This window comes from Macrosteles quadrilineatus, unplaced genomic scaffold, assembly GCF_028750875.1.
Source record: "Macrosteles quadrilineatus isolate MER2022 unplaced genomic scaffold, UCM_ALF_1.0 Scaffold_2__2_contigs__length_208266976, whole genome shotgun sequence".
Classification (NCBI taxonomy): domain Eukaryota; kingdom Metazoa; phylum Arthropoda; class Insecta; order Hemiptera; family Cicadellidae; genus Macrosteles; species Macrosteles quadrilineatus.
The window spans coordinates 117,823,212-117,838,781 of NW_026542595.1; the positions used below are offsets into that span (position 1 = coordinate 117,823,212).

The 15,570-nt window shown below is 35.7% G+C and overlaps 1 protein-coding gene across 14 annotated transcripts in view; it reads left to right on the top strand.

Moving 5' to 3' along the window:
• LOC128988189 (neurobeachin) overlaps positions 1-15,570 on the top strand; it is a 632,264-nt gene that overhangs the window by 479,281 nt on the left and 137,413 nt on the right. For 10 of the 14 annotated variants that reach the window (XM_054409436.1, XM_054409438.1, XM_054409442.1 and 7 more), the window contains 12 exons: positions 384-535; positions 753-917; positions 1,799-1,960; positions 2,111-3,527; positions 7,613-7,687; positions 9,019-9,178; positions 10,551-10,704; positions 11,416-11,595; positions 12,097-12,225; positions 12,437-12,544; positions 13,279-13,456; positions 14,319-14,495. In XM_054409436.1, coding sequence (XP_054265411.1) covers positions 384-535; positions 753-917; positions 1,799-1,960; positions 2,111-3,527; positions 7,613-7,687; positions 9,019-9,178; positions 10,551-10,704; positions 11,416-11,595; positions 12,097-12,225; positions 12,437-12,544; positions 13,279-13,456; positions 14,319-14,495 — 3,057 coding nt within the window. The remainder of the gene's footprint in view (positions 1-383; positions 536-752; positions 918-1,798; positions 1,961-2,110; positions 3,528-7,612; positions 7,688-9,018; positions 9,179-10,550; positions 10,705-11,415; positions 11,596-12,096; positions 12,226-12,436; positions 12,545-13,278; positions 13,457-14,318; positions 14,496-15,570) is intronic. The other 4 variants (XM_054409446.1, XM_054409448.1, XM_054409450.1 and 1 more) reach the window with 2 other exon arrangements.

The following is a 15,570-nucleotide window of genomic DNA, read 5'->3' on the forward strand; positions in this document are numbered from 1 at the left end:
ACAAAGGGTAAAACTCTGAATCGCTCTTAGATCGAAATTTTACGCTTGGGCTTTGTCAAACTTGCTCTGAGAGTCTCCAATTGTTTGTCATAACTTACGGTGTGCCTGGTAAAAATCGATCATTGTAACATCTTTTACATACCGTATTGTACATGTTTACAGTGTCTTATATTGAATTGTGTTTGAAAACGTGTTAAATTTACACGTTAAAATGCTAATCAAGAAGTTATTTAAATTGGCTAAGACTCTGTAAACCACTTTACATTTATTTACCATTTCATTTAATGATGTATAAACAGATTTATGATGTTCCACAATTTATATAGTGTTGAAAAAGTATTTTTTTGTGTAGTCTGCTCTTCTCAACTCTGTTTTTTCTGCAGTGATCCTGAAGGTGGTGGCTACCCTGATCCGTCAGTCCAAGCAGACGGATCAGCTGTTGGAGGTGAAGAAGTTGTTCCTCTCCGACATGACACTTCTGTGTAACAACAACCGGGAAAACCGAAGAACCGTCCTTCAAATGTCCGTTTGGCAGGTGAGGACACACAAGATTTTTTTGGTTCAAACCCTCAAATAAAAGTGTAGTATTGATTATCAATCGAAATCCGGGTTAGTCAGTTCGTGTGCCAAGTTTTACTGCTTATTTTGTATCTTATACACTTAAGAGGCCTTGTGATATATTTTAGCTACACCAACTATTACTATAAACAGTATTAGCCCCCGAACCATATTATAATCCTACGCTGTCATAGGAATGGCTGATCGCGATGGCCTACATCCATCCGAAGAACTCCGAAGAGCAGAAGACATCGGACATGGTGTACTCTCTGTTTCGCATGTTGCTCCATCACGCCATCAAACATGAGTACGGAGGATGGAGAGTCTGGGTGGACACTCTAGCCATCGTGCATTCCAAGGTAGTGTTTAAAATGTGTTTCATTTTAGCTTTGGGGATTTTAGAATAATGAGATAGCAGCTAGCTTATCTTGGAAAAAGTCCAGGTATGCAATAGTACACACAGACAACACAAGCAATATTTTGTCTCTTAGGATAGTGTGTGTTTACCGTGGAATATGTCTTCTGTATGTTTTTTTAGGTAAGCTAACTGGTATTTATTCTATAACTCACAATCCCAGCATAGAGCCTTATTTTTAAACCTGCATTGTAATGTTGTCAAACGAAGGAGTCACTTTTCAACAATTTAATCTATCTAGTTTTCCATCCTGCTTGTAAAACCCTCATAAAGAGATGCAAGGAGGGAGATTGGTGTAATTTAAACGAGACATAAGAAATGTGCAGAAGAGGCTGTTGGTTTGGTTGGACCAAGTAAATACCAAAGATCCCATTTTGGAAAAGTTCCCTGGGAAATGCCAGAAAGCTGAAGTTGATAAGCCATAGAGATAAGAGATACTTTAAGTCGGGTATTGGTGTAGCCAAAAGTCAGAGAAACTGGTGGGACAGATACCACCAGCTATAGAAATCTGTATAATGTGATAGTATTTCAAAATATCTGAAGCTGAACATCAGCTAGTTGACCAAATAGGCTTCCTTACTAGTTTTGTCACAAACACAACATGGCCACAGCCATGGTACAGTTTGGAAAATTATATGAATCAAATGAAGGTAGCCCTATTATACTCGTGGTCCTGGTAGTGGCCTAGTAGTGTTTTGTTGGCCAGAATATTGTTGTTAAACATTTCGGACTAATAAAAGGCTTAAGGAAGGTTCTTTATCCATACTCTTGAAAACTTTTAATCATTTCTACACAAAGTATTTTTTAATTCATGATTTGTCGCAGGTATCCTATGAGGAGTTCAAGCTGCAATTTGCTCAGATGTACGAACACTACGAGCGCCAGCGGTCAGACAACATCACGGACCCGGCACTGCGCCAGCAACGGCCCATCAGCACCATCAGTGGTTGGGAGCACCAGGCATCACGTAACATCATAACTTACCAGGTAAAGTAATACTATAATATGACCTGAATGTATCAATGAAACGAGTGAATAATGGGTGAGATGGCTTTTACTTCTTTCACTTTTAATTCACAGTAAAGAATATTTCTTGGCTTCTTTTGTTTCATAATTCATATTGCAATTTTGTTGCAGAACACAAATGGCGAGAAAGAAGAAGCAACAGTCAGAGAGACTGAACCGACGTGTAGTTGTGACCATGAGACCGAGACACCAGAGATGACGGTTAGTCCACTGCCTCCCGCCGAGACACCGATTCCCATTGGGTCCCCGGAACTGCCCCCGCCTGACCAGGAGTCCTTGGAACAGCTGACGACTGAGGACGAGGAACCATCTGCTGAGGAGGATACGGTTGTGATGAAACAAGAGAGCTTTGACGACGCTCAGTCTGCAGTTGTGATTACTGAGTTGGATTTGACCACTGAAACTCCTCTAGATAGCAAGGAAGAAACTACAGAAGAGGCCAAGGAAAAAAATACAGAAGAGGCCAAAGAAGAAATTACAGAAGAGGCAAAGAAAGAAATTACAGGAGAGGTCGAGAAAGAAATAACAGAAGAGGCCAAAAAAGAAATAACAGAAGAGGCCAAGGAAGAAATTACAGAAGAGGCCAAGAAAGAAATTACAGAAGGTGCCAAGGAAGAAATTACAGATGAAGCCAAAGAAGAGATGTTCAAGGATGCTAAGGAAGAGAAATACCAAGAGACATCAGAAGAGACTTTCAAAGAAGCTAGTGAAGATGTTGAAAATGAAAAAGAGGAATCAGTTCAAGAAAAGGATGATGAAACTTTCAAACAAGCTGAGGATCAAATTGTTGAAGAAGACAAAGATGATGCCACAAAGGCAGAACATAGTGGGATTAAAGATGTTAAGGAAATTGATGAGGACAGTGAAAGAGGAATCCAAGAAGACGGTGCGAGCGTGAAAGATGAAGATAGTGCTGTCAACTGTGAAGACACTGATTTGCCTGTTGTAAATATATTAGGGAATGAAGCTAGTGAAACGGAAGAAAGGACATTGAGTGAAGTAGAAAATAGTGATGTTGTGTTGCAGAGTGATGTAAGTAAGTTAATCGAGCGTGAAATTGTCGATAGCGATACGTCAGAAGCGTACCTTACGCCAACCGAGCGAGAAAACGAGCCGGTCGTCATTCCAAAAAGCGTTTCTGAAAAGTTACCCGAGTCCGTCCACTCACAAGAAACGCACGAGTCTGCAGATCCTGCAGATGGTGCTGATAGTGATAAAGCCGAGTTACCTGTTAGTGAAAGTTGCTCAAACGAAAACGAACAATGTGATACGATTGTGACTCCCGAAAGTGAACATTCCGAGAAAGAGAGTGTTGTTCCGTCCATAGTCACTAGGGAAGCTGAGGATAAAGAGACTGAAAAAACTGAAATTGAACCACATGTTGAATTACAACCGGAAGAATTAACCTCCTCGCCACAGAGAGCACCGATGACCATACCTGGGTCCCCTCAGAGAGTGGAGGTGCCGAGAGTAGAGTCTCCGAGACCTGTAGAACAAGATATGGAGGAAGACGCCATTGAAAGTCCAGGTACTATCTGACAGCTGTTTCATAAATTATGCATAGTTTTCTTACTCTTTAAGGAAAAACACCAAATAATGTTACATACTTTCCTCATAATTTGGGAACTGATTTTCAGTTTAGCAGGGGTGCCCACAAGGGGGGGCTGTGACGCAGACTGCGTCATTGAAATTTTAGGGGGGGGTTGCAAAAATTCAAATGGGGGGGGCTAAAGTTAATTGAAACAGTGTTTAACGTGACGACAATCAAAAATATATTACGAAATTTCCAGATGGAAAGTAGATTAATTAATAACAATATTTATATTATTGAATTCAATTAGTTAAAATAGGATTTTAGGATAGTTTAGGATTCGTGTAGGAAGTTATTATTCAAGATTATCAAGACGTGAGATCTAAGAGGGAGCGCACGGGATGACTCAACTGCTGTGATAGATAAAAAATAACATGTGGTACAGACACGTTCAGCTACACCGCGACTCAGCACAGAACGCTTTGTTGACATAAAGCTCGTTAAAATACAAACAAGTAGCATAGGCTACAATACTTTACACTATTGTGTAGATACTCGATTACCTGAGTTAATAGGGAGGGGGGGTAATGAAAAATACGGTTGATCCAATATAGTATAAAAAGAGATGACAAACCCATTAAAACGCTGTAAACGAAATTCAATATTGCACAATCATTATTTATTGTGCAATTACATTATTATTATACATTTAAAATCATTTATTTTGGTTCAGTGTTCAGTTGTACAAACGGCAACGTTTAAAATTATAGCTAACTCAAACTCAACCAATAATAACTAGCCAAACACGGCATTGCTATAGATAACGTAAATATTAAAGGAACCTTTAGAAAGTGTTATAAGCTACTGCTCATGATAGACAGATAGGCTACCGATAGGTGCTGTATCACAGCATAGGAATTGATAGATAAGTTAAAAAAAAGTGTAAAATTATATTTAGAGATAATAAAAACCCTTTTAAAAAAGAATGTAACTAGAACAATCTTGTTATTCTTTTTCTTTGTTCTTCTGTTCTTTATTAGGTTTCTCTTCAATTCATACACAAATTCAACAAGTCGCCATATTTTTAGGCCTACTCATTGCCCAATCACAACCTTACTAAAGTTACCATGGTTACTAATCACTCAATCACTAAGCATTATATCGTCATCATTCCCCAGCTGTTGTATCTGAAATCTGTTATAACATAGCGCACAGCAGACAGAAGTGTAAAACGGAGCAGACGATTGTTGGCGCAAGCGTTGTTTCCATTTCATTTTCATTAAATGAGCTGTGATGTTTCCAAAGGGAGGGAGAGGGGGTCGTTATATCAAGAGAAAGACGCTGACAATTCGTTAAGCAGATTTTACAAACGCTATATAGATATTCTGGCAATTAAAAATTCCTTAAATTGAGGTGACCTATAAAGCTCTAATTTTTTTATATAGAAAGATAAGTTTTCCAGTCCTGTACAACACTGATTCGCGGTCTTTTCCAGGTAATCAAAATTCAAGTAGGCCTACAACTTGATACACACAGAATCTCCGGTTCCCGACCTGGATGATAGCTAGTTATTTAATTTAATTTACAGTTACATATTACCCGTGATAAATCAAACCCGTTATGCAAGCCAAAGCCACGGTTATTAATCTCACTTATGGTTTTGAATTTGCTTACAAACGTGATCAGAAATGGTTAGGGCCTACACAGTATTTGTAAACAACATTTATGTAAACATTTCAGTGACAGCTAGAAAAATGAATCTTTATCAAAACAGCTGTTCGTAATTTCATATATGACGTGTTCTCTTAAAAGATTATTAGTATTTAATAAATGACGTATTTAGTAAACATGGAGAAAAACTAGAAAAATCACACCAAATTGGGTTTTTGATCGTCCGTTATTTTATTTCCAAAATAGTGAGGCCATATTTTAATGGCTAAGGACACTCTCGCCAATCCTGTGAATACAATTAAACCATTAGAATCATAATCGGTACTCTAGTTTTTTTAGAGTAGACTGCGTAAAATGCCTTCCGGGCCATGGCAGCCGAACATAAATTGAGATAACGTAAAATAACCCAAAACGAGCTGTTGGCCCGTCCTACGTACGGGAATCGAGTAGTCCATTAAAATTGTATATATAGTGTGTCTATTACTAATTCAAGCATAGTTTAATCAGCTCAAGATTTATAGTAAAGAAAAAGCTGCCAAGATGAATTAAAACATGTTTTCATTGTTATTTTCCCAACCTTTCATAAAAATGTCGAGTAGTAAAATAATTTTCATAAGCTTTCTTTTGAAGATTCGTGAGCTTTGATTAGTATACAGCAATGGTTATAGAATCTTACTTATTTCCTATAATCAATGACAAAATCACAGAGTAAATAAACTAACCTAATAGTTTTATAGAATATTTTTATATCCATCCAGCTGGTAGTTACAACAAATTATATTGCACTAAAACAAACTAAATATTTTAAAGACTGCTCAAAAAATAAATTAGAACATCTAGTATTTTATTATGTGTATTTAAATAAACTCTCATTCTCTTACCGAATAAATGAACGTATCAATGATTAAAGCATTACACATATTAAAAATAAGTCAATTCTACGTATGTCATTTCATTTTCATCCAAAGGCTGAATTTGTGTCGAAAACGCTGAATGTTTACAGCTGTTGCAAATGATATTATGTCAAAAGCTAGAGTAGAATGTTAGCGTCGGCTGCTAGACTTTTTAAAATTTTAAACTAAATTACTAAAAAACTAAAACCCTAAACTAAAATTATGGCTTCGACATTCCCTAGTTCTCAAAATTATCTTTCTTTCAACACAAAAATCATGAAAATTCGTCAAGTGGTTGATTCAGAATCGTGAAATAAAAAAAACCCTGTCACTTTTAATATACTGTATAAGATATGTACCATTCTGAGCAATGTACAGACAAAACTATAACTTTATTTATATAGATAACTGGGTTTTCAAATAGTGCTGGGCGGGGGAATTATGTTTCTCATTTGTTGTGTACCTCATTTTTTATGGTGGGGGGGGGCTGTCGCTCAATTGGGGGGGGGGTGCGTCATGAGTCTAGGGGGGGATGGGCACCCCTGGTTTAGGCTGAATTTTAAAAGTGCAGCCGGTACAGGAATACAGGTGTGAGCGATTTTAAAACGATATTGATTTTCAAAATGTCTAATCAGATTCGGTAGCCAAAGGCTTTAATGTTATTAAATGTCCAGTGTACGTTTTACAAGATATCTTTCTAAAATGTAATAGAAAATTACACATAACAGTGTGAATTAGCCAAAATTGGTAACTTATTGATAGCATTTAGCAATACTTATCTAGCTTTGAACTTTCCTATCAGTTGCTTTCTACTATGATCTAATCCCTTACTTTTTGCTTTTTCCTTAAATACGCTTAACAAATATCTGATTTGCTTTAAACTCCCTCTACCATTTAAAGACCTTAGCGTCTTTTTAAATACTTTGTTTACTAACCAAAATAGCCTACTGTAGTATTTAACAAACATTTTCAAAGCTATACATAGTACAGTTCATAGTTCTACTTTCCTTCATTATAAGCACTTTCAAATTAACATATTTTAATAGTTTACAGGTAATTTAATACATAGCTTCATCATCACAAATCAATAGCAAATATTCTACCTACCGGATCTTTCTAGATTTTAAGGTATCAACTCAAGAACCGCTTAAGTCAGCTTAACCATTTTTGGATTTAAGGTTACGTACCTAAACGTCGTCAATCCTATATAGTCTCAGCGACTAATTTTGGAACATTTTAGTTTTATTTCCAAGCCATCAGAAAATAGTTGCTTGAGACTACAGTAGGATCGACGACAAATACGTAACCTATTTATTACATGTTATAAATCAATGCTGGAGACAATGATGAATTCTTCTTTTGGGTATAATAGTCCCAATAAAGTAGAGCATAGAAATCTGAATCTATATAAAATTTCTCTCCAAAGACTGATAGATTTTTTTAGTAAATTTCTTTACTCAACTGATGAAAGAGCGAGTTGACAGTTAGTGTTATTACGAGGACCTGATGTGTTCGCAGAAGTGCGTTTGTCACCTCAGAAGCGTCCCCATAGCACCTCCATGTCAACACAAGTTGAGCCCATGCATTTCCATGGTTTGTTTCCACACTGAAATTCATGTTTCCACGCATGTTTCCACATGTTGCTGCCTGTTTTCACCTTTTTATTTCTGTAAAATGTGCACCGAGTGTAAAATTCCTGTAGTTTCAAGTCGGTGTTTAAAGTAAGATTTTATGTGGGTCTCAACTTTTCATTTTTTTCGCCCTTTGACAGTTTGTTTTGCTCCGTTGTTTGTCATCGTCTTGTTTTCTAATTTATCCTTCCTATTAAAGTCTTCCTTTTGGTCCCCTTTCCTCCACTCCAACTATAGGATTTAATATAGTTATTGAATTGGTTCATTTCTTGAAAGTAGCATTTATTTTCCTAAATAACTAGTTTTGTATTGTATGCAAGAAAATTAGTTCCTGCAACTATTCCTTTGTAAGTTGATATCTTCACTTAAAATAATGCATTTGTTTTTCAACTAAACATCAAAAAGGAGTTTTATACTGGGTAATTCTTTTCATTGCTTGCAATTTGATATTTTATTTCTTTATTATGTTTGATTATTTTGAGTATTTATTAGTTTTTAATAGTTAACAGTGTTGTTGCTAACTATTTATTAACAGCATTTTTTGCTTCAAACAGTTTTCCTATCAGATAAGTTTTACAGACTTGAAAAAGTATCAAATAATAATGTTGTAAAACACTGTTAAATAAACAAAACAGTTTTCTGTCTGTAGCTGTATTAGTATTTTTTCGTGAAAAGCGTCGTATATGTTTTGAATTGCTTGAAAAACATGTTGATCGATACAAAACTGTGTACAAATCTTCCACAGCAAAGATCGTTTACCTAAACACAAGCTATTCAAAATGTGTACTTCCTTTGTAATATCATCCTGTATAATAATTATTCTCTCGATGATAAATAACGTTTCTTTCTTTTATTTACATTTACCTCTACTCACTGCATGATATTCTACCTTACCCGTGATTATTTTAGATTTTTTAATTTGTACAGTTTTGATTGATGTGTAAGTTTTAATTGAAATTCTCTGTTAGTTGCAAAAACTAAAAATATGTGTTTGTGTATTATATTTTTAATACTGTTAAAATTAATTTTATAATCTAAAATGGTCATGAAAGTTTGTCACTATCACCCTGAAGAAATTATTTCACTTAGGCACAGATGTAAAAACAATTTGTTTAGGTTGTGGAAATTGACTCTCATACACCTTATATCCATACTGTATTAAGCAATACCTAAATTTAATTTTCAGCTTAGAATTACTACTGAAACCTTTACCACTCATCACCTCAATAAACCTTGTACTGTTTGTACCATCACTTGTTGCCACAGAGTTGTTAACATTTCTATGTTACACAGAGGCCAAGAGAGTCAAGAGTAACGGGTCACGTCCGATGTTCAGCCCAGGACCGAGCCGTCCTCCGTTTCGCATTCCGGAGTTCAAATGGTCGTACATCCACCAGCGGCTGCTGTCCGATGTTCTCTTCTCTCTTGAGACTGACATCCAAGTGTGGAGAAGGTCTGTTGTTTGGATTATTTTATCTTTTTATGATTTTAATTTTTTGCAGGTTGGTATTGAAATATACAACACGCCCATTGGGTACAGTTTCTGGTGCCCCATACTACATTCAATTCAATTCAATTCAATTCAATTCAATTCAAACTTCTTTATTCATTATTTTGTACAATATATACATCGAATAGTGTCAGGTTGTACAACAACTCAAACTAGCCTAAGTGACAATCTCATCCACTCTATGCAGGAGACTGAAAAAGTGTTTATGTACCTATTCATTATGACTGTGATGGGTGGAAAAAATCTTCAAAAGAATACGGAGCTATTTTAATCAGATATTCTTTTAATCTTTTTTTAAATTTGTTTTTATTACTTTCTTTTTTAATTTCTTTTGGAATTGTATTTAAATATCTTTGACCGATGTAGGAAGGTTTCTTTTCAAAAAATTTTGTTTGATGTTTATATGTTATTATGGAGTCTTTATGTCGAGTATTGTATTTATGAAGGGTTGAAATATAATCTGCAGGACGAGAATCAGCTTTCTTAATTGCCATTAAAATGCAGTCAAAAATATACTGTCCGTAGACTGTCAAAATATTGAGTTCAACGAAGTGTTTTTTCACAGAGGCATCACGCTGTAGTTTTAGGATTATTCTAATTGCATATTCTTGTTTTTTTTATATATTTTCAAGATTAATTTTTGAAGTTGCTCCAAATAAACAAATCCCAAAAGCAATATGGGAATGTATGTATGCAAAATAGATTTTACGCATTGTTTCAATATTACAATAAAAAGACATTTTCCTCAAAGCAAATATTCCAGAACTAATTTTTGGTAAAATTTTGTCCACATGGTTATTCCAATCTAGATGCTGATCAATAGTTAAGCCAAGAAACTGAGCATTTCTTTACAGTACATTGTATAAGTACTGTACTCACCAATTGCTTTGCTGGATAGCTCCACACATAGGTCCACAGTCTGTGTGGACGAGTAAATGCAAGGCTAAAAGAGACTGTCAACCTCCTTTAAAAAATTTGTTTTGAAGTTGGATGGGTTACCAGTACTTTTTTAATTTATTATATTTTTAAATCTTCATGCCATAAAACACCCTTAAAAAACCCCTTATCCGCTTATTTGTTCATCTGTTGGTATTAATGTAAGAAATATGTGAATAAGAATCAAAAATAGTGTTCATCCTCTTTTTTTTAAGTCCAAGAAAAAGTGTAGTTGTAACAAATTTCTATAAAAATTTAAAATGTGCTTGTTAGTACTCGAGTTACAAATTCTTTTGTCTTCCAGACTAATTCTTTGTAATTACAAGTTGGTGTTTGTATGGAATCCTTGTTTGTGCTAACGTTCCGTCGTCTGTTCCAGCCACTCCACCAAGTCCGTGTTGGACTTTGTCAACAGCAGTGAGAACGCCATCTTTGTTGTCAACACTGTCCACCTCATCTCCCAACTGGCTGACAATCTGATCATAGCTTGCGGAGGCTTACTGCCCCTTCTCGCATCTGCCACCTCACCCAATGTATGTACACTGACCACATAGTTTACGGCCGAGTTGACATCTTAGATTGTGTTACAGTTTGTAGGTATTTTTATAACCAAAGAATCGGTTTGTGTCACTCACTGACGTTTTTAACAGAAATAGTGGCATCACAATTTTGTACAGTTTGAGCTTGTATATTCGCTGAGTCCTACAACTAAAATACTCACTATTGGGCGTCTTCTTAGGTGCAATATCTATGTAAGGATTAATCAGATTAATTATTTATCACCTTGAATTAGATTTATGTGTTGTTCGTAATAGCTTCTCATAATTTTTTACTGTAAATTAATTCTCCCATCTTTTCTTTTAGTGGCCATTACCAATGATCTTTTATATAATTTGAAAGATTGCATATTATTTGTTGACATATTATTTCATTTTCTCTCTCACTTTTCCTACCTTCCTTCATATTTCCTTAACAGACAATTCCACATACCTCCTCACTTTTTTCAATGTCATTACTACCTCCTTCTTTCTTCTGCTAATAACTACAAAATGTTCTATTTTTTTAAAATTTTTCACCATACTTCTTACTCTACTGGTCATTACCCCACCTCCCTCTTCTATATTTAACTACCTATCACACCTTGTCACTCTGTTTTTCATTGATTCACCATTGGCCCCATCCTCCTATCTCTTTTGCCGCTCATTTTCACTTTCGATCACCACAGTTTTCTCTTCTTTTCCCAGAGTGAGCTGGACGTGATGGAACCCACACAAGGGATGCCTGTAGAAGTGGCTGTCTCATTTCTGCAACGTCTGGTAAACATGGCTGATGTGCTTGTGTTCGCCTCATCGTTAAACTTTGGTGAACTAGAGGCCGAGAAGAACATGAGCAGCGGCGGAATCTTGCGCCAATGTCTAAGACTTGTGAGAATACAAATTTAATTTTGATTATAATGTTTTCAGTTTTTAAATAGATTTTTCTGAATTTGAATACTGCTTTTCTGTCAATTATCATGTATGCATTTCTGGAGTAATTAACTAGACTATCTTCTACCTATAATGGTTTTGCTTATTCAATTTCTTTCTTTACACACACTCTTTTCCTTAATTTTTTTTCAAAGATTCCGATGATCAAAATCAGTATAACATGATCTTATACCGTAGGACTTGTGTGTGTTTGATTCCATGCACAGACAGAAGCCCAATGTAAACAGGCAGTTGTTTGGTTAAAGAAGGCCATCAACATCTTCTAAACAGAAAAAAAAAACAACCCTCAGAGAAATTTCTTATAGTCTTGTGAATGGTTGTAGCATTGACATCAATAATTCCATTTCTCAGTCAGGATTAACTTTGTTACGTTCACCACATTATACGAGTCCCAATCAGCATTATTCTGTGTGTGCTGTAATCTGGTTGTATGTGTAGGTGTGTACGTGTGCGGTGCGCAACTGTCTGGAGTGCAAGGAGCGAGGAAGACCCTCGATAGGAGGTCAGCTGAACAACAAGACAGCACACCTTCAGAGTCTCATACGCGGCGTGCAGGCGTCCCCCAAGGTAGTACTCTTGGACCTTATATTTTGATTATTTTATAATATTTTTTTAAATTGCATCCCAGTCGTCATTAAGTGATTAAAGTATGAATACTTTATTTAAGCATCTGAACCGAACCGGATCCACTTGGTTTTTATAAGAGTTTCACTCGTATTTTCGACTTTATTGTTATTCGTTACTATCGGTGTGGTAATAATGAATTGTAATTTTTCAGAACATAGTGGATAAACTGTCAAACCAATCAACACCAGTGAAAGATCCTGAAAAGCTGCTTCAAGACATGGACGTTAACAGATTGCGAGCTGTGATCTATAGAGATGTTGTAAGTATTCTGAAGTTTTACTTAAGTTTCTTACTAGTCCCAGAGTTGTAGATATTTGGAAACAAGAAAGTCCTATACCTGTGTTGATCTCCTTTGCCTTCCTCAGTTGCTCCTGTTTTCTCCATATCAGTCATCTAACCTCCTTTATCAAGCTTCAAATAAATGATCCTGACTAAAAAACCATCTGATCTTAGTCAGTCATTCATGCAACACTTATCGTTTACTCATCTTCCCATTAAAATACACACCTTTGTGTGTCAGTGTGAAAAAAAAAAAACACCTCAAAACTTCATCATTAGGCTTCCACAATTTTTTGCATAGCCTTCCTCTCCGTTGTCTTCCTTTAGGGTTACATTTTATTATTTGTTTGAAATTATTGTCATCCCCTCTTATCAAAACATACTCAGCTCAACTAATCCTACATTTAAACAAACACACACTATATCTGTCCTGGTTCTCTTAGTTCTTGATTCAGTTTTCTCCTCCACTATCCTTCCTTCGTAGACCAAAAAACTTTTCCTAAAAACCTTATTTCCAAAAACAAAACAAAAAGATCATTTCTGTAGTTTTAACTATGAAAGACATGAACAGATATTTAACTAGAAATAGGAAGTAGAATGTCAAATCTTGGTCTTTGAGAGGCGACGCTGGACACTTTCATCTACCAAAGTTCATGATTCGACAAAACAAATATTTGTGAATGCATTTATTTAGCGTGGTCATTTACATTACAGGAGGAGACAAAACAAGCACAGTTCCTCTCGCTGGCGATTGTTTACTTCATCTCCGTGCTGATGGTGTCCAAGTACCGGGACATACTGGAGCCCCCCGTGGCTGTACGGCCCCCCTCGCCCCCCTTGGCTACTCTGCGCACCAACGGGGCTCCCCACCCCCCCACAGACAGCCCCCCAGGTAAGCTACCTCGCTGCTACACTCTGGTGGAGGGATGCTGAACCTCACTGCTACACTGATAGAATCACCGACTGGAAAGTTCACTAGGCTTGATTTTGCCATTGATTACAATTTTTATGATAAATATTGATTTTGAGTAACTTATATTTTTTCAACTTATTGTGGGTACATATAAGATTTTATTATTAAAAACAGTATTCTATAATTAGTCTAAAATACTCATTCATTAGATCATAAATTTTGTTTTAATTACTTTACTTCCCAAAACAAAAACAATTTGTTATTTAATGCTGACTAGTAGTTTTAGAGAGATATCAAATAAATGTATTGGATCAAAAACTATTATTTAAATCAAAAACATCAACTCTAATATTTAAAAAAATTAGGTCTACTAACCAATTTGTGGATACTACAATGTCAAATTATTAAAGGCAGTTAAAGCTGTATGAATGTAGAATTACGTTATTTCATTCAAATCTTTTTATGCAAAAGTTAATGTTTCAAAATTTAAAAGGCATTTTGAACTGAAGTTTTCTTCTCTAAAATCTAAAAATAGTGTAATAATGGTTTAACCTTTTTGTACAGAAATAAATAGATTCTTCATAAATTCATAATTAAATTCCTAGCGTCTTTTCACATTTTCTTAAATTCTTTTACTTCTAATAGGGCTTTTACGCATGTGTTTTCTGATGTACAAAAAAGACAGATGTTTTAGCTGCACTTTCTCGATTATTTTTACGCAGCTTGAATTTAGTTTCAAAAAAGCCTGTAGTATAAAATTTCTGTCTTTTGTCTTACGTCAGAGCTCTTGCATAAAAGTACCTGAAGCTGGACATACTTTAACAGGTTTTGTATTTAACAGATTGCAGTGGAGCCCGTCCCCTGTTTCCCCAATGGTCCCATCACGTTTATCCTCAGTTTCTCCCCAATTCCCACCCAAACGCTCCACCTGCACCTTCCCATCTTCTCCGCAACAACAATAATAATAACATCAACAACACGGGGAAAGCCTTGCGCTACCCGGGCTTGCCACATCAAGGTTAGCCGAGCATCGCTTGCATCGCTGTCTCCCCATGGTTCTTGTTGGCTATGAACTTCGCTAGTCCGACTACGAAAACAAAGTGCTTGTCGTACTTTAAATGAATGTTTGTTAATGTGACTCATTAAGTTTAATTTGTAGAATGGATCGTCACTGATGTTGCTAGAGAATGAAATCGTTCTCAAGTTGGTGTAGCCCACAGGGTTGAAAGAATTTTTTCCTTATTTATACAGTGGTGAAGAGAAAATTTTCCAATCTGAGAAGAGACTGACATGGGAGATGTTCACGATTTCTCCGTGATCACTGTTGACGTATAACTTATTTGAACGCAGTTTTAAATTGTTTAGACCATTTGCGCCATTGTTGTGTTGTAACTCCAGAAAAACTTGATCCTTATTAACCTTATTAATATGTAGGATTTTTTTTACTGAGTAGCTATGTATGTTGTTCTAAATTTGTTCTGCCCCACTACACCACTAGATTTATAAAAGTTGTCAGAAAAAGATGGTGTTTTTAAGGCAAAGATTAGTATGGATGTGTTGGAATTCCCCTACTGCTTGTAAACTGATCTATAAATAAATTCCCCTTAACGATTTTAATAAAACCAAACAAAAACTTTTCCAAATTCTTATTTTGTTAATGGAAATGGAAATTTAAATTGTGCTAAACAATTTAACTAATAGCTGACCGAGTGGAAATGAAAAGAAAACATACTCAAATCAAACAAATAAAAATAATTGAACTTAAACTTTGACCCTTTGTGATCGGACTAGCGGAGTTCTTTAGTATTAATCCTCTAAACCAAGCCCTCTCACCCATAAAGTTTATAAGATTAACTGTAAACCGTTACAACTTTGTAAATCTTATATTCAAGTGTACCGCAATGGTTATGTTTCGCGTAGAATTTTTGCTTTGAGGCAGTGCACCCACAGTATACGCTGACAAGAATCATATTTATGTTTTGTTTCTATGGCTTTTGGAATCCTGCATGTGCATGGATGTTGTCAATATCATTTGTTGGTTATGTGTTTTTGGGAAAAAATATTGTTATTGATTTCTTGGCATGAAATCAAGC